The following is a 22323-nucleotide window of genomic DNA, read 5'->3' as shown; positions in this document are numbered from 1 at the left end:
TCTCAGGAACCAAAAATTTGTATTGAAAAATATGACTTTCAAGCCGCCTGGCCCCAAAATGGCAACTAGGCATTCCATTTTGGTGACTGTAAAAGGTAAAGGTAAAGGTACCCCTGACCATTCGGTTCAGTCATGGACGACTCTGGGGTTGCGCGCTCATCTTGCTCTACAGGCCAAGGGAGCTGGCGTTTGTCCGCAGACAGCTTCCAGGTTAGGTGGCCAGCATGACTAATCCGCTTCTGGCGAACCAGAGCAGCGCACGGAAACGCTGTTTACCTTCCCACTGGAGCAGTACGTATTTATCTATTTGCACTTTGACGTGCTTTCGAACTGCTAGGTGGGCAGGAACTGGGACCGAGCAATAGGAGCTCACCCTGTTGCAGGGATTCAAACCACCTACCATCTGATTGGCAAGTCTTAGGCTTTGTGGTTTAGACCACAGCGCCACCCATGCCCCTTGGTGACTGTAACCCTGGTTTAATGAGCCATTCGGCACCTATCAAGAGTTTCTATCACTGGGCACTCCCAGCCCTGGCAATGGGAGATGTAGCCCACCATCAACATGTGTGGCTGTAGGAGACGCACGTCTGCAAGCTTGTGTTTTTCTTGCTTTTGCGTTCTTCATAAGGCATGGCATTGATCACCAGCTCATATGCTACGTTGGAAAGAATTGGGACTAGGTACGGTTGCTTGTGCCATGTTTGGACAGAGACAGCATATTTCTGCCTAATGGGTGGTGAAGACCTTAGGGATGGCTGCTTCCACCTTGCTCTGCTTTGCAGATTCCCAGAGTCAGACCAGTTGGCCAGGCCAGCTCAGCAGCTTTGCAGGTTTTGGGGCAGAGAGCATTCCCAGCCCTGTGTGCTTGCCTGTGTTCTGATCTCACAGGGCTGCTTTTCTGTTTTATATTTTCCCTAAGTCTGGCTATCCCTGGTGATCCCAGGGCAGACAGAGGAAAACTTTTCCTGACTTCATACATACACCTCCCAAGAACATTGTTTTCAGAATCTGGGTAATTCAAGACATCGCGATTCTCGCTCCATTCTGCTCTTTGAAGTTTCCTGTCGTCGTAAAGTGTTGACATTTATGCATACTATTTTAATTGTTTGGTTTTTTTAAAAAAACAAATCCTTCCCTTTCCCCCCAAAAGCCCTGCAGGGATATATATTTTCCCACTGCTTAAATGCGCTCCTTTCTCCAGTCTCTCCTCCTTGCATGTCAGAAATTCCAAATCCGAGCTGCGCAAAATTGGGAAAAATGTCAGCTGTAATATTTGATTCCTCAAAAGATTGGTCAAGGCCCCCGGAAGCATAGGAACAGAACGCGGCTCTTCCCCTGTTGGATGCCGACTCATATTTCTGGGATCCTGAGTAATGCTTTGACAAGATTGCTCACAGATGCTGCAGTTGGGAGTGTGTGTGTTTTTAATTATGAAGAAGAGGAAAATCCATTCTCCACAGAATTGGAGACTATCAAGGACTGCAACTCTTGTGTTAACCATTGTCTCCTGTGCAATTCTTTTCTTTTCCCCATCCTCTTTCCGGCATCAGATGGTTTTTGCTTCAGGGGAGTTGTAAGAGGAGAAATCCGGTGGGAACAAGGAGGTCAGGAGAAAAGATTAGTGGGGAGGTTGGCATGAGGATGTGGAACCTGGTCTCTCCTCTCCTCTTGGTCTCCTGGGCCTCAAGGAGATTAGACTGGCTTTGACCAGGGCCAAGGCCTTTTCAGCTGTGGCCCCGGCCTGGTGGAATACTCTGTCACAAGAGACCAGGGCCCTGCGGGATCTGACATCTTTTCGCATGGCCTGTAAGATGGAGCTGTTCTGCATGGCCTTTGGCCGGGGTCCAGTCTGGCTCCCCCTCTCTCCTTATAAGAACTTGCATGAAAGTGGCACCCCAACTTTTTCTCATATAAGATCAGTATAAGATCAGCTGCGCTGGCTCCCGGTGGAGTACAGGGTCAGATTTAAGGTGCTGCTTTTGACCTTTAAAGCCCTTCACGGCCTAGGACCCTCGTACCTATGGGACCGCCTCTCCTGGTATGCCCCACGGAAGACCTTAAGGTCCATAAATAGCAACACCCTAGAGGTCCCGGGCCCTAAGGAAGTTAGATTGGCTTCAACCAGAGCCAGGGGTTTTTCAACACTGGCTCTGGCCTGGTGGAACGCTCTGTCTCATGAGACCAGGGCCCTGCAGGTTCTGATTTCTTTCCGCAGGGCCTATAAGACAGAGTTGTTCCGCCTGGGCTTTGGCTTGGAGCCAATTTGATTCCCTCCCTCCCTTTCTTTTTTCTTTTCCTTCTCCTCCTACAATGAGGCTACATTTTAATATTTTAATGTTCCATTATTTTAATGTTGTATTTTAATTTTGTTTTTAAGTTGTAATCATTCAACTTGCTTTTATTATTGCTTGTAAGCCGCTCTGAGCCCGGCCTTGGCTGGGGAGGGCGGGGTATAAATAAAAATTATTATTATTATTATTATTATTATTATTAACAACAGTTAGGCCTGGTGAGCATTTAAGGTCCCCATCTCTAATTTGCGGGTTGCCATCTGATTAGATTTCACTTTGATTCTGATTTGATTTTAGGATGTATTTTAATTGATTGCTTGATTTTATGGTAATATGTTATATATTTGATGTTAGCCGCTCTGAGCCCAGTTTTGGCTGGGGAGGGCAGGGTATAAATAAAATTTATTATTGTTATTATTATTAGTAGTAGTAGTAGTGTTGCTTCAAGGCCTCCACAGCTTAAAATTGATTGAAACTTGTTGCTGGTTAACAGCCTTACTCTTGCCCTTGTGAAATGTAGGGGCTGCTGCAAGCACACGCTGCTAACCACGATGAAGGGATTTAAGGGTTCATGGGGTTATTTGATTCTAGCCCCCTCTTGTCTTTGGGAGTGGATTTCCACCCTCCCCTTGGCCTTAACCTCACAGATAAGGGCTTCATTGGCACCCACCTTAACTATGGATAAGGCTAACCAAGTTTGCTCTTCGACTGTGGAAAGACCATAGCTCAGAGCATAGCTGTCAACCTTCCCTCCCCCCCCCCCGGGAAATTCCCTTATTCCAGCTCCATTTCCTGCTGCTATCCCGGATTGTTAGATATCCCGTAGACTGTCCCCGGGACAGGTGAGGCTGCTGATCCCTTATTTTCAAATCTGTAAGTTGACAGCTATGGCTCAGAGTGAGAGCAGTTCATAGAATCATAGAGTTGGAAGAGACCACAAGGGCCATCGAGTCCAACTCCCTGCCAAGCAGGAAACACCATCAGAGCACTCCTGACATATGGTTGTCAAGCCTCTGCTTAAAGACCTCCAAAGAAGGAGACTCCACCACACTCCTTGGCAGCAAATTCCACTGTCGAACAGCTCTTACTGTCAGGAAGTTCTTCCTAATGTTTAGGTGGAATCTTCTTTCTTGTAGTTTGGATCCATTGCTCCGTGTCCGCTTCTCTGGAGCAGCAGAAAACAACCTTTCTCCCTCCTCTAGGTGACATCCTTTTATATATTTGAACATGGCTATCATATCACCCCTCAACCTCCTCTTCTCCAGGCTAAGCATGCCCAGCTCCCTTAGCCGTTCCTCATAAGGCATCGTTTCCAGGCCTTTGACCATTTTGGTTGCCCTCCTCTGGACACGTTCCAGTTTGTTAGTGTCCTTCTGTTCATTCAGAAGGTTGCAGGTTCAGTCCCTGGCACTTCCAGTTGCAATGGCAGGTGATGTGAAAGCCATCTGCTGAGACCCCCAGCGCAAGGTTCGCTCATGTGGTTTCCTCTAGATCAGTGGTGTCCAAGCTTTTTTCAAAGAGGGCCAGATTTGATGAAGTGAAGGGCTGTGAGGGCTGACCAAAGGGCCAACCAAAGTTGTTAACCTTTTTTTAGGACTGAAATTGTTCAGCTTTTTTATGATTTTACCCCAAAGTTGTTGAGCTTTTTTGAAGTTGTTGAGGGTTTTTTTAGTATTTTATCCCAGGAAATAAGGTGCCTCAGGGGCCAGATTAAACCGACCGGCGGGGCGGATCAGGCCCCCAAACTGGACTTTGGACATGCCTGCTCTAGATATAATAAAAAAATTATTATTAGTTTTATTATTTGTACCCTGCCCACCTGATTTGGTTTCCCCAGCCACTCTGGACTCTGTCTCCCATCAGTGTGGTGAAGAGTTAGTTGCTCTTGGGCTGGATATGCGCAGGTGCAAAGGATGTCCGGCATGGAAGCCAACGTTCAGTTGGATGGTTGGCCCCACTGTAACACTGCCCCAGTTGTAGCTCTTTCCTGTTGCTCATGGGAATAAATGGCTGCCATTCATTTACGTGGGGGGAAGCGAAAGGGTGCGCATGCAGGCGTCATTGGGGTGATGGGGGGGTGGCAGGGCTGCTCCTGCCACTAGTGACCCCAGCCGTCGAGAATCACATCTGCTTCTGGGGTGGCGAAATTGACATGCTTAATAAGAGAAAAGTCATTGGTAACATTTACTAAAGGTTAGAAACCTCTCATAGACTGAAAAAGAAATACAGTGGTGCCTCGCAAGACGAAATTAATTCGTTCTGCGAGTTTTTTCGTCTTGTGAATTTTTTCGTCTTGCGAAGCACCACTGTGTATTGATGGTTTCCCATAGGAATGCATTGGCGGTTTTAAAAAAAAGGCGCAAGACGTTTTCGTCTTGCGAAGCAAGCCCATAGGGAAATCCGTCTTGCGAAGCAACTCAGAAAATGAAAAACTCTTTCGTCTTGCGAGTTTTTCATCTTACGAGGCATTCGTCTTGCGAGGTACCACTGTAGAGACATTTGGATTTGAGAATTGAAGATAATTGTTTATAGAAAGTGGCTTTATTAGGTGTCATACTGAAGTGGATGACGTGGATATGGTTTATATATAGTGGACAGATGAAGAATCGGAAGTTCTATACTTAACTTAACTCTCATTTTTCTCTCTTTTTCTCTCTTTTCCATTTTCTTTCTTTTAATTCCTTTGCAATTCCTTTTTCTTTATCTCTTCCTCTTTCTTTTTTGTTTTCCCCCTCTCTCTGTTTTGCCTCTGGATTGTTTTAGTTTGAACAACAACAACAAATACTTGGCAGTAATCTTTTGCATTTTTCTTTATAAACTCTAATAAAAATTATATTAAAAATTTATCAAGTCTGCTCCAATGTCCATCCAGAGTTCTCTCCATCCAGAGAAGTGCAACCGGATATTCTGATAGTCAGCCCAGCATGTTAGGAGCTGGTTTTAGCATGCTCTCTCTCTCACACAACGGTAATTAACGTGTGTTTCTGTGTATAGATTCTTGGCATCGTTTCCTCTGGCCAAATTAAAAGCTAGGCCATTGGAAATTTATAGTTTACAGTTCAGATACATTAGCCATTATGCCCAGATGACTCTAGCCCACTTTGACAGCCGCGCATTTGTACTAAGCGCTCAGACAGTGCACAGGAAAGATGGATGGCGCATGTCTAGGTTTACTGTAATTGGAAAGAGCCTAACAAGCTTTTGCTACTTTGGCAGTAATGTTTGGAGTTGGAGGGGGCCAATTACTCAGCCATTAAGAATGCAGCGGAACATATTATCTCTCCTTGGTCTATAAATAGCATTAAATAGAAAAGGAAAAAACTGACGTCCTGCATTTGTGTTGTGCTTTTGGTGAATCTAAGTGCACTCTCCCTGTTTCCCCCCCAAGATTAGAGGAGAAAACAAGTAAATGGGTTTTATTGGAAGTGTGGAGTGGGTTGGTTGCAGTCTGATTTGGGTATGGCTATAGCTGAATACATGGGTTTTGCCGGAAACCGCAGGAGGGGAGCGTGTTCTTGTGCTTAGGCCCTGCTTGCAGACATCTTCACTTACACATCCGATTGACCGCTGTGAAAACAGGATCCTGGACTAAATTGCCTGCTGGCCTGATCCAGCACACTCTTCTTATGTCGAAATATATAAAAAAATTCTCCAGTAGCACCTTAGAGACCAACTAAGTTTGTTCTGGGTGTGCACGCACACAAAAGCTTATACCCAGAACAAACTTAGGTAAAGGTAAAGGGACCCCTGACCATTAGGTCCAGTCGTGACCGACTCTGGGGTTGTGGCGCTCATCTCGCTTTACTGGCCAAGGGAGCCGGCGTACAGCTTCTGGGTCGTGTGGCCAGCAGGACTAAGCTGATTCTGGTGAACCAGAGCAGCACACAGAAACGCCATTTACCTTCCCGCCGGAGCGGTACCTATTTATCTACTTGCACTTTGACGTGCTTTCAAACTGCTAGGTTGGCAGGAGCAGGGACCGAGCAACGGGAGCTCACCCCGTTGCGGGGATTCGAACCGCCGACCTTCTGATCAGTAAGTCCTAGGGTCCGTGGTTTAACCCACAGCGCCACCCGCATCCCTAGAACAAACTTAGTTGGTCTCTAAGATGCATTTTTAAAATTTTTTTTATATATTTTTAAATTTTTTTATATATTTCAACTGTGTCAGACCAACACGGCTACCTTCCTGACTCATCTTATGTCTTAGGGAAATGCTAAAGGAGTGAAAGAGACAGTGCTTTGTGACTCCTGGTCTCATATTCTGGAGCTCAAACAAAGCCATTAGTTAGGGTCCGGCTCTATTTCCTCATTAAAATATTTGCACACCGTCTCTCATACTCTAAGCGTCGTTTACACATCATGAAAAGCAAAACAAAACCCATCTGCAATAAGAAGCACCAAAAGTTTGTTACAAGGCAGGGAAACAAGAAATAAACTGTTAGAAATAATAACAATGAAGTGAAACAGCAGAGCAGATGATAACAGTCAACACGCCATTAAGCAACGTTTAAAAATGGTTCTGATAAATTGTACTAGTAATTAAAAACAACCCCTGCAGCCAGTATGCCATGCTGGGAAAAATGCGAATAGTGGTTCCAGAATTTTGAAGATGGGTGTCTTCACCTCTTAGGGAAGATTTGTGGTGAGCTGGGACATCACTGGTGCTCCCTCAAGAATTCTGAAGCGTTCAATGGAAATTCCCTTTTGTTCTGGAGAGGAACCAAGCTCTCCCCCTCTCCCTGGGTTATGAAACAAAATGAAAACAAATAATAGAGCCATTATTCTGAGGACAAAAGCTTTTGCTACTCTTTGGCGCTTGCTGGAAGTAAATAGATGGGCCGCGGACAAAGAGATACAATGAAGTTTCCTTCTGTGTAATATTAAGCAAGCTGGTTCATGTGTTTTTTATTTAAAAAAAGCTCGTTTGAGTGTGGTTTGCGCCGTTTAATTTGTACACAGTGAGTTTTGCTGCAAGTTCTGGAAGCTCTTTTGGCGTTACGTTGGCCATAAATGCTTCTTTAAACCTATGGTGGGAAGGCTGGGCATTTCATCGCATCCAAATGAGCAAGAAGGCATTTTGGGATCCCGGGATCAGTGTTAGAAACTCAGATGTAAAAGCTAGGTGCCAAATGGCTCCTTAAACCAGGGTTATAGTCACTAAAACGGAATGCCTAGTTGCGATTTGGGGGCCAGGTGGCTTGAAAGTTGTATTTTTCAATATGACTTTTTACTCCTGCAACTCATTATGATTGCATAGATTAAATATAATGACCAGAATGTGTTGCTTTTCAAGATCCAATAATTCCAAGGCAGGCACCTCCAGATGGTGGAGACTATGGGTAGGCAAACTAAGGCCCGGGGTCCAGATCTGACTCCCAATCGGGGTCCAGATCCGACCAACAACCTCCAGGGACCCAAAGTTGAGAAAGGCTGGCCTCTGGAGCACGGTTTTCAACTGAGGGTTTCTGATGCAGCTATCCAGGTGATGAAAGTTTGGAAGGTGGTTAAAGTTTGGAAGGAGGCATATTTCCTTGCCCCCGAAGGGGCTGCAGACCTACAGGGGGCTGGGGAACTGGGGCTCAGTGGTTTTATGCCTATAGGGCAGGGGGGCGACCTTATTTCATATAAATCAGGTGAGCAGTACAGTGGTACCTCGGGTTACAGACTATCCTAACCCAGAAATAGTACCTCGGGTTAAGAACTTTGCTTCAGGATGAGAACAGAAATTGTGTGGCGGCGGTGTAGCAGCAGCGAGAGGCTCCATTAGCTAATGTGGTACCTCAGGTTAAGAACAGTTTCAGGTTAAGAACGGACCTCCAGAACGAATTAAGTTCTTAACCTGAGGTACCACTGTATTTGCTGAGCTATAAGCAGAACAGACCTTATCAGATAAGTAAACTTGTTGCATGTGCTTTCCATAATTTTTGCAGGATTGCCAAATTTAGGTCTCTCTCCCTCCCTCTCTCTCTCTCTCTCTCTCTCTCTCTCTGCGGGTGGAACTTTAATTTGAGTATTTACAGCCTCAGCAGTGGCCTTTTGCATTGAGAAGATCATGTTTGGATCATGAAGCAGAGTGTGGCAGGAGAGAATGGAGGGGCACTTCACAGCTTGTACTCACTGTGTATATCTTTTTGTTTTGTCTCTTCCTCTTCTCAAAAGGGACGTGAAAGCTGGAAACATCCTTCTAGGAGAAGATGGCTCGGTCCAGATTGCAGGTGAACCTTTTTATTATTATCATCATTATAATTGCCATTGTTGTTATTATTTGCCGTGTAGCTTGTTCTCTGTTTCCATGCCAGAGAGAGGACCCTGAGGACAACCATCTTTCAATATCACATGGAAGAGGGAACAAGCTTCTTTTCTCTTGCTCTGGAGGGCAGGACACGAACCAATGGCTTAAAGTTACAAAAAAGGAGATTCCAACTAAACATCAGGAATAACTTTCTGACAGTAAGAGCAGTTAGATAGTGGAACAGTCTCCCTTGGGAGGTTGTGGACTCTCCTTCCTTGGGAGGTTTTTAAGCAGAGGTTGGATGGCCATCTGTCATGGATACTTTAGCTGAGATTCCTGCATTGCAGGGGGTTGGACTAGATGGCTCTCGGGGTCCCTTCCAACTCTTAACTTGTAGCTCCACTATAATTAATTGGTTGTTAATCACCTTCCACGTATGTCCCAATGTGATGTACAAAATATAATAAGAACAGCTTAAAAACCCTTGGGGTCCCTTCCAGCTCTATGATTCTATGACCCTGAAGACCGTGGCATGGGATGGAAGGGGGAAACAATGTGCCACAGGTGTCTGGTTCTCCCTCCAACACGGGGACTCAGTGGTGTATGTGTACACATCATGCCCAACCCTAAAGGGCATTGCATAAGCCCTTCCCACCCCAAGAGTTGGTTGTGAAGGGTGGGTGTGGAGCAGATTTGTTAGGGTGAACCAGGGGTGTGGAGCCTCTAGACCTGGAGTCTGAATGTGGCCCTCCATCCCCTCTATCTGGATATGTCTGTTTGAATAAGGTGTGAGCCTGTGACCTGGCCCAGGAAATAAGTATTTTACCACTACAAAAGAATGGCCAGGCTCCCCAAGAAATCCAATCAAGTAACTTGCCAGACAGGAGATAAACTGTGACAGGAGAAAAACAACATTTAAATTTCTGTGATGTAGGTGGGATGTATCTGAGGGGTGGTCTTAGGTTACACCCCTTCTGTGATGAATGTATGATGTTTCTGGGGGTGGTCTTGATCTACAGGATGGGAATTTCAAAAGTCTTTATAAGGCTTTGCACACCACTTTTCTGGGTCCTCTTCCTCTCCTGCGTGTGAGGGGAGTACCCTGCTGCAACAGATCAATAAAGATCAGGCTTACTAGCTGCTTTGCTTCTCAATATTCTCTGGTTGGCCTCTGTTATTTTCTCCTACCAATAGGGAACCTATGTAAGGACTCTATATGGGCTCTTGGATACCCCATAAGGGAAAAGGGCATATTTTTATTTACAACAGCTTCACACCTCAAATCTTTTTCCCGGCTGGAATGTGTCCTTGAACTTCAGTATTGCCCCTTACTCTCCTGGATGAATGGTACAGAGAGGTGTGTTGAGTGTATCTAGAAACTAGCCTACCGTGTAAGGGTTTGCTGCTCCACCCACTTTTCCCATAACCCTGCCCACCACTGGGATGTGACCCCCGGAAGGCTCCACGGGAGGCAGTGTGGCCCTTGGACTGAAAACGTTTTCCCACTCTTGCTGTGCCGTCACACCCTCGAACTGCAAAATCTGAAGTGGCTTCCTTGCTGTCCGATTCTGCTGTTGTCTAGGAAGCCTTGTCGAGAGCAGTTTGGGTCCGTCCAGTTTTGTCAGGCGAAGACCCTTGCTGCCAGCCTTCCCTTGCTCTGTCCACGCTGCCTGTGTCAGATGTCTCCCTCCTCGGGTTCCCCCTTTGCTCACCTTGTCTGGCAAGAGTTTTCTTTGTGTTCTTGCCAGTAAACATTGGCTTGGAAGACAAGATAGTGAGGCAAGGAGAAGAGAAATAAAAAAGGAGCCGGTCCAAAAACTTTCTTGCATTGCCTGGTTTCCAATGTTGAGAAGGCTCCTGTCATTGCAGGGATTTTGGGGGGTGGGTATGAACCAAGGCTTTGTCTTGCACCTCTTTGATCCCCCAATCTATGGACCTTCTGTGGTTTATTACAACAGAGCTCTTTCAAGGATTCTTCTGAATGGGGGCGTTTTGCTCCGCCCGCCTTTTATCTGCAGAGGTTTATCAATTTACACTCAGTGGGCACTGGCTGCAGTATAAATTAAGGCTGCCTGCCTCTTTGTTTCATCCTCTTCCAGAATCACTTAGCCGTGTGAGATCATCTCAATATCAAAATGATTGTACAAGCAACTAGATTTGCCTTTTAAGCAACCTCCTGAATCCTTAATGATGCTTTGACCGGAAATCTATTGCCTATGCCCTAGAAGGGTCTTTGTGTTGAGAGTTAATAACCCTGTCCTTACCCGCGTTCTTTGATAATCTTATCTAAAACAGTCATGTGCCCCATTCATGTTGTATTTGGATAAAGGCGGAACCTACTGAAGGGTCTGTTTGTGTTGGATTAAACAGCTGTGCGAGTGCCACAATAGAGCCTAAGCTCAGAAAAGCCACAGAATTCAGTCCTGATTATTTTTCTCCTTTTCTCCCCCATTTTTGAATTATTTATTTATTTACATTTCATGGCTGCAAAGATAATGTATGTCAGTAGTAAAAAAAAAAAAAGAGTAAAGAGTATGGACATTTTTTCATACTGGATGCAAAATTCATTTAGCACGAATTGTGTTTCTGTCTGAATACACAAAACTATGGAACTAAGTATAGTTATAGGCTTGTTCACACAAAGGGCAGGTGAGGGGGTTAGTGTAGGATTATGGAATCATAGAATTGGAGAATTGGAAGGGACCCCAAGGGTCATCTAGTCTGACCCCCTGCAATGGAGGAATCTCAGCTGAAGCATCAATGATAGATAGCCATCCAACCTCTGCAGACCTCCAGAGGTTGTTAGGGCTCCAACTCCCATCATCCCAGCAAACATAGCCAATAAACAGGGGTGATGAGGCAACCTCGGGAGAGCCAGAGGTTCCCCATTCCTAGTTTAGAGCATCCTTCAGTTTAAAGATGTGAATGTGGCAGGCATCATACTGCATGTGTCTCTGCAGAGGCTTTGAACACAACTTTTGGGTTTTCCAAAGTTACTGTTTGTGATGGGACATTTTAATTCAGAGCGAAGCCTCTTGGCTACATACCTGGGAGTCTAAAGGAGTGGTAGGCTGAAGATAGGTTAGCTGTAGAACGTAGAATGCAGCCGTAGAACGTAAGCTAAGCTCTCCTTCGTGGGGTAATGGACTCTGGTCTGCAACTTGATTTCCCATCCCTTGGCAAAATGCTTAGGACACAGATCATAAGATGCTGGTATCTTGCTACTGCCTTCAAGACCCACAGCCTGTGAATTCCCATTGACTATCATGGTTTTGAAAGACATCTGTGGATCCCCAGAAATAAAGAATGCACAAGATTCCACTACTGGCAGGCCCTCCGAGAGGGGCTACATAAACGTAGAAGGCTGCCTTGTGCAAAGACGGCACCAGGCAACTTCAACAGAAAAAAAGCATCCGACGATGTAAAATATGACTTCTACTCTTGGAACTGCCCAATCTTCTACAGATTGAGTTTCTTCAGCTCTTTTTCCAAGGATATATTGCTTTTGCAACAGATTTTCCTTCTCGGTGGCAATTCAAAAGCCAGTATACCCAAGGTAAGGATGGGAATGTCTGCTTCCTGAAACCCTGGAGAGGTATAGCCTGTCAGTGTAGATGGCCCTGATCTGGATGGGCCAATAGTCTGACTCTGTGTAAGTTAGCTTTCTTTGTTCCTGTGAGTTACTGGATTGACATGCTGTCTCAGGCATTCGAGATGAACAGTTTTTAATTGTATGTTTCCTCCCCCTGGAATAAAAGTTGATTACTTGTGCTGTCAAAGTGATCTTACGTTTAGACAGTTTAAATGTGCAAATATTAGGAAACTCTTCTGCATTGAAGACATCCCTGTAAATGCAAGTGAGTTAATTATTTCCTATAAAAAGACTTCTTGCATAATACTTAATTGAGGGGGGATTCTCTGCAAAGCATCGACTTCTCCCCTTGACAGTTTTGCATGTAGCACCCGCAACAGCAAATCCGTTCATTGTGGTGAGACGTCTGCTAAACGACAAGAACTTTGTATGGTAGATTTGGGAGTGGGCATCTAGAGAGCTGAGTAGCTGCAAATGTTACTGGTGAACCTCTGGCATTTTCCTTTTTTTTTTTTTTTTTAACATTACAATGATGGGCTTCTAGTCCTTGTGGATGATATTGTGATGTTTACCATTGTATCTCCAAACACGGAAGGCTGAAGTTCTCCTGGGGGAGTGAACAGAAATGTGGAACCCCAATTAGGGATTCCTAATGTAGTGTGCTAGGGACGCAGGTGGCGCTGTGGGTTAAACCACAGAGCCTAGGACTTGCCAATCAGAAGGTCGGCGGTTCAAATCCCTGCGATGGGGTGAGCTCCCATTGCTTGGTCCCTGCTCCTGCCACCTAGCAGTTCGAAAGCACTTCGAAGTGCAAGTAGATAAATAGGTACCGCTCTGGCAGGAAGGTAAACGGCGTTTCCGTGAGCTGCTCTGGTTTGCCAGAAGCGGCTTAGTCATGCTGGCCACATGACCCGGAAGCTGTACGCTGGCTCCCTCAGCCAATAAAGCTGCAACCCCAGAATCATCTGTGACTGGACCTAATGGTCAGGGGTCCCTTTACCTTTACCTTAATGTAGTGTGTTAGCTTTTTAGCGGCTCAGGCAGAACTTGGCCTGAATCAGAGAGAGAATCTGCCTAGCGAGGTCAAGGGGAAAGGCCTGACTCTGGCCACCTGCTTTTCCATGCACGCAGGAAGTCCCCGCATCGCCAGCCAGGGCTGAGAGGACCCACTTCCAGGGTTACACCCTCTCCTTTGCGGCTGAAGGTGACACCGCAGTATTCCGCCGCATTTCCCCTTGGTTTGGAAATACTTTGTAAAACTTGCCCTCTCTTTCATCCTGCAACTGGCTGTAAAGAAGTATGACAGGATAATTAGTATGCTGCAGTTGTGATGTGTGGCTGCTTAAAATGCATGCATTCCAGGCAAGGCAGATTTGTCTCGGAACAAGATATCTGACTCCTCCCCCTCTCCTTGTTCTTAGAAACAATAGAAGCTTCATAAATCTGTGCGTAATCAGAGGAGCAACAGTGCAGAAATCTTGTGACCGGATGATGTGGGGTTTCTGGGGTGACACTAAGGGGTGGGATCTGAGGTTCTGTAGGGTCCTGGCATTATTGCCATGGCTGCTGGTACTATGTGCCCCAAACTCAAGTTTTAACATCCTACTTTCACCGAGTAAAAGCGTTGAATTTTTGCCACCTCTGCAAACATGCAAGCTCGCAAACTCCCCCCCCCCTTACTGCTTCCGATAGGGATTTCAGAATCATGAGATGGGGGTGCAACAAAATGTTGCAGTGCGAAATGCTCCTGGTTCAGGATTCCAGCTGCTCTGTTCTGATTTCTGCCCCCCTCACTCCAACCATTCAGTCATCATTACCTGAATGGGGTAACTGTGCCCGTGAAGGACCAGGTACGCAGCCTGGGAGTCATTCTGGACTCACAGATGTCCATGGAGGCACAGGTTAATTCTTTGTCCAGGGCGGCTGTCTACCAGCTCCACCTGCTACGCAGGCTAAGACCCTACCTGCCCGCGGACTGTCTTGCCGGAGTGGTGCATGCTCTGATTATCTCCTGCTTGGACTACTGCAATGCGCTCTACGTGGGGCTACCTTTGAAGAGGACCTGGAAACTGCAATTAATCCAGAATGCGGCAGCTAGATTGGTGACTGGGAGTGGCCGCCGGGACCACATAATACCGGTCCTGAGAGATCTGCATTGGTTCCCAGTACGTTTTTGAACACAATTCAAAGTGTTGGTGCTGACCTTTAAAGCCCTAAACGGCCTCAGTCCTGTATATGTAAGACAGAGTTGTTCCGCCTGGCCTTTGGCTTGGAGCCAATTTGATTCCCTCTCTCTCTCTCTTTTTTCTTTTCCTTCTCCTGCGAGGAGGCTACATTTTAATGTTTTAATGTTTCAATATTTTAATGTTGTATTTTAATTTTGTTTTTAAGTTGTAATCATTCAACTTGTTTTTATTATTGCTTGTAAGCCGCTCTGAGCCCGGCCTTGGCTGGGGAGGGCGGGGTATAAATAAAAATTATTATTATTATTATACCTGAAGGAGCGTCTCCACCCCCATCGTTCAGCCCAGACACTGAGATCCAGCGCAAAGGGCCTTCTGGTGGTTCCATCGCTGCGAGAAGTGAGGTTACAGGGAACCAGACAGAGGGCCTTCTCGGTAGTGGCGCCCACCCTGTGGAACACCCTCCCTTCAGATGTGAAGGAAATAAGCAGCTATCCTATCTTTAAAAGACATCTGAAGGCAGCCCTGTTCAGGGAAGTTTTTAATATCTAATGCTGTACTGTTTTCAGCACTTGATTGGGAGCCGCCCAGAGTGGCTGGGGAAGCTCAGCCAGATGGTCGGGGTATAAATAATTATTATTATTATTATTATTATTATTATTATCATCATCATCATCATCATACTGTGGCCGCTGTGCACGGCCAGTTCTCATTAGGCTGCTTTGTGGAGCTCCAAGTATGTTTTTGTACTTCTGAAGATCTTGGCCTATTGATGCCTCCTTTGTGTGGATGAGTGTGTGGTGAGTGTTTGTGCGCGCACACTATTACGTAAGCAGCGGCACGCATGGAATTGTAGCATTGGAAGGGACCCCCAGGGGTCATCCAGTCCAACCCCCTGAAATGCAGGAATCTCAACTAAAGAACCCATGACAGATGGCCATCCAACCTCTGCTTAAACCCCTCTAGTGAAGGAGAGTTCACTCAGCAACTTATCAGAATCAGTGGGAATGCTCTGGCATACTTGCATTCCAGTTGTTCATTGGGTGAGGCAAGTAGCTGTGCTGGGTTCTGAAATCCAATCCCTGTCCACTGGAAAGCATTTACAGCAAGCCCTTCAGCTCTTGATAATTCATTCAGGCATTGTCAGTATATTTCCAATCCTGTTTTCCTTTTTAAAAACAAAACCTTTGTTGACAAAGCTGAATTCTCCTGAACTCACAAATGGTGGGCTTCCCTCCATCTCACACTGACACTCAGTTTAATGATTTGCCACTCTTGTGTTTTTTCTTGCAACTGATAATGATTCGCATGGCCTGATCCAGTAAGGGTTCTTCTTAAGTTCTTGACATCTGATATGTTTTAAAATGCTTGCTTGGTTCACAGATCTTGGCCACCTTAAAATTGGTAAAAGTGCATCCTGTCTGTCTCCTAAATCTGTTGGTGGCTTGTTTATTCTATGGTACTTCTTTAGATGGGCGCCAGTGCAATCAAAGAGGTTGCTTGTTTGTTTTGGCTTCCTACATCTTTATCATAGGTGTGCAAGTTGCCATGTTTCACTTCAGACCAGAGTACAGTGGTGCCTCGCAAGACGAAAAGAATCCGTTCCGTGAGTCTCTTCGTCTAGCGGTTTTTTCGTCTTGCGAAGCAACCCCATTAGCGGTTTAGTGGCTATTAGCGGCTATTAAAGGCGTAAGGGATTAGCGGATTAGCTGCTAAAAGGCTATTAGCAGCTTAGTGCCTTAGAAAAAGGGGGTGGGGAGCGAAAAAAAACCCCCAGGAATCGCAAGACATTTTCGTCTTGCGAAGCAAGCCCATAGAGAAATTCGTCCTGCGAAGCACCTCCAAAACGGAAAACCCTTTTGTCTAGCGGGTTTTCCGTCTTGTGAGGCATTCGTCTTGCGGGGCACCACTGTACTTCCTGAGAGCAGATAGCAATACTATGCGGCTAAAGCAAAGACATGAATTTGTTCCCTGGCCCAGCCACACTTGGCTTGACAAACTTAACAACTGGGTAACTTCTCAGCACTTGTGATTTTCTTCTGCCCCGTTCGCAGATCAAGCAGAGCGATGGCTGGGAAGCACGCAGTCCAAATGGCCAAGGGGTGTCGTGTGTCATTCAGAAACTCCTCCTTAAAATGTAATTCTTTTTCAACATTTCAGATTTTGGTGTTAGTGCTTTTTTAGCCACTGGCGGCGACATCACCCGCAACAAAGTGAGGAAAACCTTCGTGGGCACCCCTTGCTGGATGGCACCTGAAGTCATGGAGCAGGTAGGGAAGAAAAGGGAAAAGCCTTGTTCAGAATGATTGACCTGCAACTTCTGCTTAAGGACTTTTGGCAGACAAGTGGATAGCTCAGTTGGCTGGAGCGTGGTGCTGAAAACACCAAGGTTACAGGTTCGTTCCCTATATGGGGCAACTGTATGTTCCTGCATTGTAGGGGGTCGAACTAGATCAGTGTTTCCCAGACTTGGGTTTCCAAATGCTTTTGGACTACAATTCTCATCATCCCTGACCACTGCTCTTGCTAGCTAGGAGAATAAAGGAAATAAAGATGATAAAGTGCATACAATACGTTTCCTAGCCCAATTCAAAGTGTTGGTGCTGACCTTTAAAGCCCTAAATGGCCTCAGTGCTGTATATCTGAAGGAGCGTCTCCACCCCCATCGTTCTGCCTGGACACTGAGGTCCAGCGCTGAGGGCCTTCTGGTGGTTCCCTCTCTGCAAGAAGCAAAGTCACAGGTAACCAGGCAGAGGGCCTTCTCTGTAGTAGTGCCTGCCCTGTAGAACACCCTCCCATCAGATGTCAAAGAAATTAACAACTATCCGACTTTTAGAAGGCAGCCCTGTTTAGGGAAGTTTTTAATATCTGATGAATTATTGTGTTTTAGTGTTTTGTTGGAAGCCGCCCAGAGTGGCTGGGAAAACCCATCCGGATGGGTGGGGTATAAATAATAAATTATTATTATTATACGAAGCTCATTGAAGGTGCTGCGTTAATATTTCTTCAGAAAAATGTGGGATCGTTTCTGTATATTTGGGTCAGTTCTCTCTCTCCCCTCCCTCCCCCCCCCCACCTGCCCGTTCCAGCTGCATAGTACAATATGAAGCCACCACTCTTTTAGTGGAAGAAATAGCTTTCTCCTTCCAGAGCAACACTAAATTAGTGAAGCAACACACTCCTATGGCATTTGCAAAGATGTCAATTTTTCGACGAGTCCAGGGGCAGTTAATTCCTCCCGTTTGGCCCAAACTCTTGCAGTGTAGAGAATACGCAGAGTCTTTTCTCTGCCGTTGGGAGAGAAACTCAGTGTTCTGGATAAGATGCCTGGCAATAACTCATTGCCAGAAAAGAAATGGCTTTCTTGGGATATGGATTATCTCTGCTTGGTGATAGTGAGCAGAGCAGAGCTTCTAGGTATGATTCCAATCTATCGTTAGCATGGAGTTGGATCAGTTTTGTGACCAAGAATGCAGGAAAAGCCTGGAGGCCTATGTAGATTAACTGGAAAGAAATGCCTTGTTAACCGTCTCTTCACTTTCTAGGTGAGAGGTTATGATTTCAAGGCGGACATCTGGAGTTTTGGAATCACGGCAATCGAGTTCGCGACAGGGGCAGCTCCTTACCACAAATACCCACCCATGAAGGTGAGTCACTGATTGACTAGTTCAAATAACTGTGTTGGTTCCTAGGAATCACCTGTGTTCCCCACCAACCCCACACCCAAAAAACCCCAGCATCCTAGAACGTGCTGCTTCTGGAAGTAAGCGATAACCCGAAGGGGTGGCAGTGGGGAGAGCTTCGGAAGCCTGGGTTTTGTCAATGAGGAAGGAAGTTGGCAAGCACGAAGCAAAACTATATTATCAGAATGCAGAGCGAGCGTCACGGCATACATAGGTTGGAACTGTGCTTTACCAACAGGAAACCCCGAGGCTTCCCAGAAACTAATCTGGGGTCCCTCAGTGAGAAGATTTGTGATGGTGGGTCAAATTCCTGAAAAAATTGCCTGCCTGCTGCTGATCTTCTCTTCTTGAAAGACCTACATTGGCTCCCAGTACATTTCCGAGCACAATTCAAAGTGTTGGTGCTGACCTTTAAAGCCCTAAACGGCCTCGGCCCAGTATACCTGAAGGAGCGTCTCCACCCACACCCTTCTGCCCGGACACTGAGGTCCAGTGCTGAGGGCCTTCTGGCGGTTCCCTCACTGCGAGAAGCCAGGTTACAGGGATCCAGGCAGAGGGTCTTCTTGGTGGTGGCGCCCGCCCTGTGGAATGCCCTCCCACCAGATGTCAAGGAAATAAACAACTATCTGACTTTTAGAAGACATCTGAAGGCAGCCCTCTTTAGGGAAGCTTTTAATGTTTAACAGACCACTGTATTTTAATACTTGATTGGAAGCCGCCCAGAGTGGCTGGGGAAACCCAGCCAGATGGGCGGGGTATAAGTAATAATAATAATAATAATAATAATAATAATATCACTTGCTTTTGAGACACTCAGCAGCTCAACCCTTCTGAATCTACTCCCCATGCCAAGCAAGCCCTTGATTCCTCACTGGATTCCCGTGTAGACTCTTCCGCCACCCCTCCCTCTTTCCTTTTCTTGAAACATTCCTCCTTTTATCCAGCATCTCCAAATGGCCCCTCCCAGGCTGCATCTAGAATTCTTGCCTCAATAATTAATGCAATCATTAATATTTCAATTTATACGCTGCTTTTTGACCTTCAGGAAACCCTTAAAGCAGCGAGCTTGAGGAACGATACAGCCCTATTCACAATTAAGAGAAAACTATAAAATCAAACAATTTAAAAGCAGGAGGTGACCTAGCTTTTACGCCAAAAGCATGCAGTAGTCCTCAAACCCTCGACCAACTGAGGCTTTTGACCAAACTAAGAAGGCAAAACAAAGTGGACTACAGTAACGTTAGCAGGAGCACCCCCTAATTCCATCACTGATGTTTGATGTTGTGGTTTCACCTGGCTGAACTGATTTCCCCCATTTTCCCCATCCTTAACACTTTGTGTGTTTTTCCCCTATGTCTTTTTTTTCTTTCCAAAAGCATAATTCCTATAAAAAAAGCGGGGGGGGGGGGGGAAGCTTTAATCCCAAACATGTCTTCATCTAATTGCATCTTATTTTTAAGTTGCCGGGCATTTTGAGCTGGGACCTTCTCTTTTTGGAAACTACCAGATAGGCGTTTTGGGTGCTAAATTGTAAATTAAGGCAGTCATTCCTGCTACTCACTCCAGTGTTCAGAGTCAGATGGTGGAGTTGAGGAGGGCAGTTGCTTTCAAGCCTCCCTGGAGTTTTCCAAAATAACCTCTCAGTGGTTTGGGAATTAGGATGCTGAACTAGACATCACCCCAGTAGAATCCAGCAAGTCTTTTTTTAAAAAAAATATAATGTACAGTGGTGCCCCGCAAGACGAATGCCTCGCAAGACGGAAAACCCGCTAGACGAAAGGGTTTTCCGTTTTGGAGGTGCTTTGCAGGACGAATTTCTCTATGGGCTTGCTTCGCAAGACGAAAACGTCTTGCGATTCCTGGGTTTTTCCCCCCGCTCCCCACCCCCTTTTTCTAAGGCACTAAGCTGCTAATAGCCTTTTAGCAGTTAATCCGCTAATCCCTTAAGCCTTTAATAGCCGCTAATAGCTGCTAAACTGCTAATAGCGCTAATCCGCTAATGGGCTTGCTTTGCAAGACGAAAAAAACGCTAGACGAAGAGACTCACGGAACGGATTCTTTTCGTCTTGCGAGGCACCACTGTACCTATTGTTCTTCCACAACCTTTCGCTTACCTTGCTTGTCTGCTATAAGCTACTTGCCACCTTCCTTTTGCTCAAAGAGGCCATGGCATCTTTTTCAAAGGGACAGCGCCTGCTTAATGAACTTGAGGTTTGTCTTGGTGCTTCTAACGGGTGCAATTGTTTCAGGTCTTAATGTTGACGCTACAGAACGACCCGCCCTCGCTGGAGACAGGTGTGCAGGATAAGGAGATGCTGAAGAAGTATGGAAAGTCTTTTAGGAAGATGATTTCACTGTGCTTGCAGAAAGACCCCGAGAAAAGGTACGCAGCAAACCGTCTTGTTTCCACCCATTGTGAACCAGCGTTGCTTGATGAAAGCTTATTGTGAGAGTGGAAGACTTAAGTACTTAATTCGTTCTGGAGGTCCGTTCTTAATCTGAAACTGTTCTTAACCTGAAGCACCACTTTAGCTAATAGGGACTCCCGCTGCTGCTGCTGCGCTGCCGGAGCACGATTTCTGTTCTCATCCTGAAGCAAAGTTCTTAACCCGAGGTACTATTTCTGGGTTAGTGGAGTCTGTAACCTGAAGCGTATGTAACCCGAGGTACCACTGTAATGCAAAGAATGCAGAAAAGCAATTTTCTACACTACTTCTAATTTTTAATGCACATTTTCCTTCTTACTTTTAATTCGGCCACTGCAGACTTGTTCATGGTCACTGGGTTCCAGTTACATACCCATCCCCTTAGCAAATCTCACTGAGTCCAGATCTTAGGAGCTTCTGTTAATATTGTCAACATCTGAACTAAGATGGCAGGAAACAGCAGTCTCTGCCATAATCCAGTTTGGCCTCTTCTATCAGAGATGGCGCCCAGCTCTTTAAAGATTCCTGCAATCTTGTTTTGGCGCAGCAAGAAAAAGCAACTCTTGTGACGTCTTCTAATGACACCCTCCTTTTCTTTTCTTTTCTTTTTAATAGACCAACAGCTGCTGAACTTCTAAGGCACAAATTTTTCCAGAAAGCAAAGGTAGGAACTTAGCTTGACCTTTTAAATAAATGAACAAATGATCAATAAATAATATATTTGAAGAGAGGAACAGTTTACTGGTGTGCAGGTAATAAGAGCTCATTGCAGCAGAGATTCCTCCCTGGTTTTATTCACCAGTGGAATTTTGTCTGCCTTAAGATCTTCCGGGACTCACTGCTGAGTTGTGGCCTGATCTAAAGTGGGTCAAACCAGCAGCACTAGCACCATAAAAATAAATTGGGGGATGGGAGAAATGGGACCCCAAATGAATGTTTAAGATAAGTTTGAAATGTTGAAGACTTCTGCATTAGGCCTTTCCTGGTGCGGATGTCAGAATGCCTTGATTATGAAACTACTGAGCTGGAATCTGCTGGCAAATCTGGCTGAGTTTCTTTTGGCTTTGATTGAGACTTAACACTCAAGGCAATTTACACTTATTCAAAATGAAGTAACCCAAATAGGAATATCAAAACAGTTACCAGGTCTGTTCCTGTACAACATAGAAAAATGTATGAAGTCAACAGTGCAGAATTTAGAAATGGGGGAAGTATTTTCACCTGAAGGCTAGTAACGATGTGAGGCAGAATGGGCTATTTGGAAATTGTGGTGTCGGGGCAGAGAAGACTTTGCCCCAGGCCTCACGAGGTTTTGCTTCACATACAGAAGCAAGCATTCTCCCACAGTTTGCGAAGAGCTAGGACAGGGGTCAGCAACCTTTTTCAGCCATGGGCTGGTCCACCATCCCTCAGACCATGCAGTGGGCCGGATTATATTTTTTTTGCAGGGGGGGGTAGGGAATGGACAAATTCCTATGCCCCACAAATAACCCAGAGATGCATTTTAAATAAAAGCACACATTCTACTCATGTTAAAATGCCGGGCAGGCCCCACAAATAACCCAGAGGTGCATTTTAAATAAAAGCACACATTCTACTCATGTAAAAACACCATGCAGGCCCCACAAATAACCCAGAGATGCATATTAAATGGACACATTCTACTCATGTAAAAACATGCTGATTCTCGGACCGTCCGTGGGCCGGATTGAGAAGGCGATTGGGCCGGATCCGGCCCCCGGGCCTTAGTTTGCCTACTCCTGAGCTAGGAGGTTTATGTCAGAGCAAATGTTCCTGCAGACAAGACACAATGAGCTCAGGGATTTTAAGTCAGGGGGAGGCCTGCAGTCTCCTGGCAGCTGTGTATGGATTTTGAAAACACTTGTGGTGAAGTTTACGTGCACTCCTCTCTGC

The 22323-nt window shown here is 45.7% G+C and overlaps 1 protein-coding gene across 4 annotated transcripts in view; it reads left to right on the top strand.

The window, feature by feature from the left end:
- OXSR1 (oxidative stress responsive kinase 1) overlaps positions 1-22323 on the top strand; it is an 84705-nt gene that overhangs the window by 45305 nt on the left and 17077 nt on the right. For all 4 annotated transcript variants that reach the window (XM_083406502.1, XM_083406500.1, XM_083406503.1 and 1 more), the window contains exons 5-9: positions 8453-8508; positions 16461-16570; positions 17846-17947; positions 20233-20366; positions 21025-21073. In XM_083406502.1, the coding sequence (XP_083262628.1) occupies positions 8453-8508; positions 16461-16570; positions 17846-17947; positions 20233-20366; positions 21025-21073 (451 nt within the window). The remainder of the gene's footprint in view (positions 1-8452; positions 8509-16460; positions 16571-17845; positions 17948-20232; positions 20367-21024; positions 21074-22323) is intronic.

Source organism: Podarcis tiliguerta, assembly GCF_965153285.1.
Source record: "Podarcis tiliguerta genome assembly, chromosome: 12".
Classification (NCBI taxonomy): domain Eukaryota; kingdom Metazoa; phylum Chordata; class Lepidosauria; order Squamata; family Lacertidae; genus Podarcis; species Podarcis tiliguerta.
Note: the sequence above shows the minus strand (reverse complement) of the source record. Positions and strands in the feature narration are given on the sequence as shown.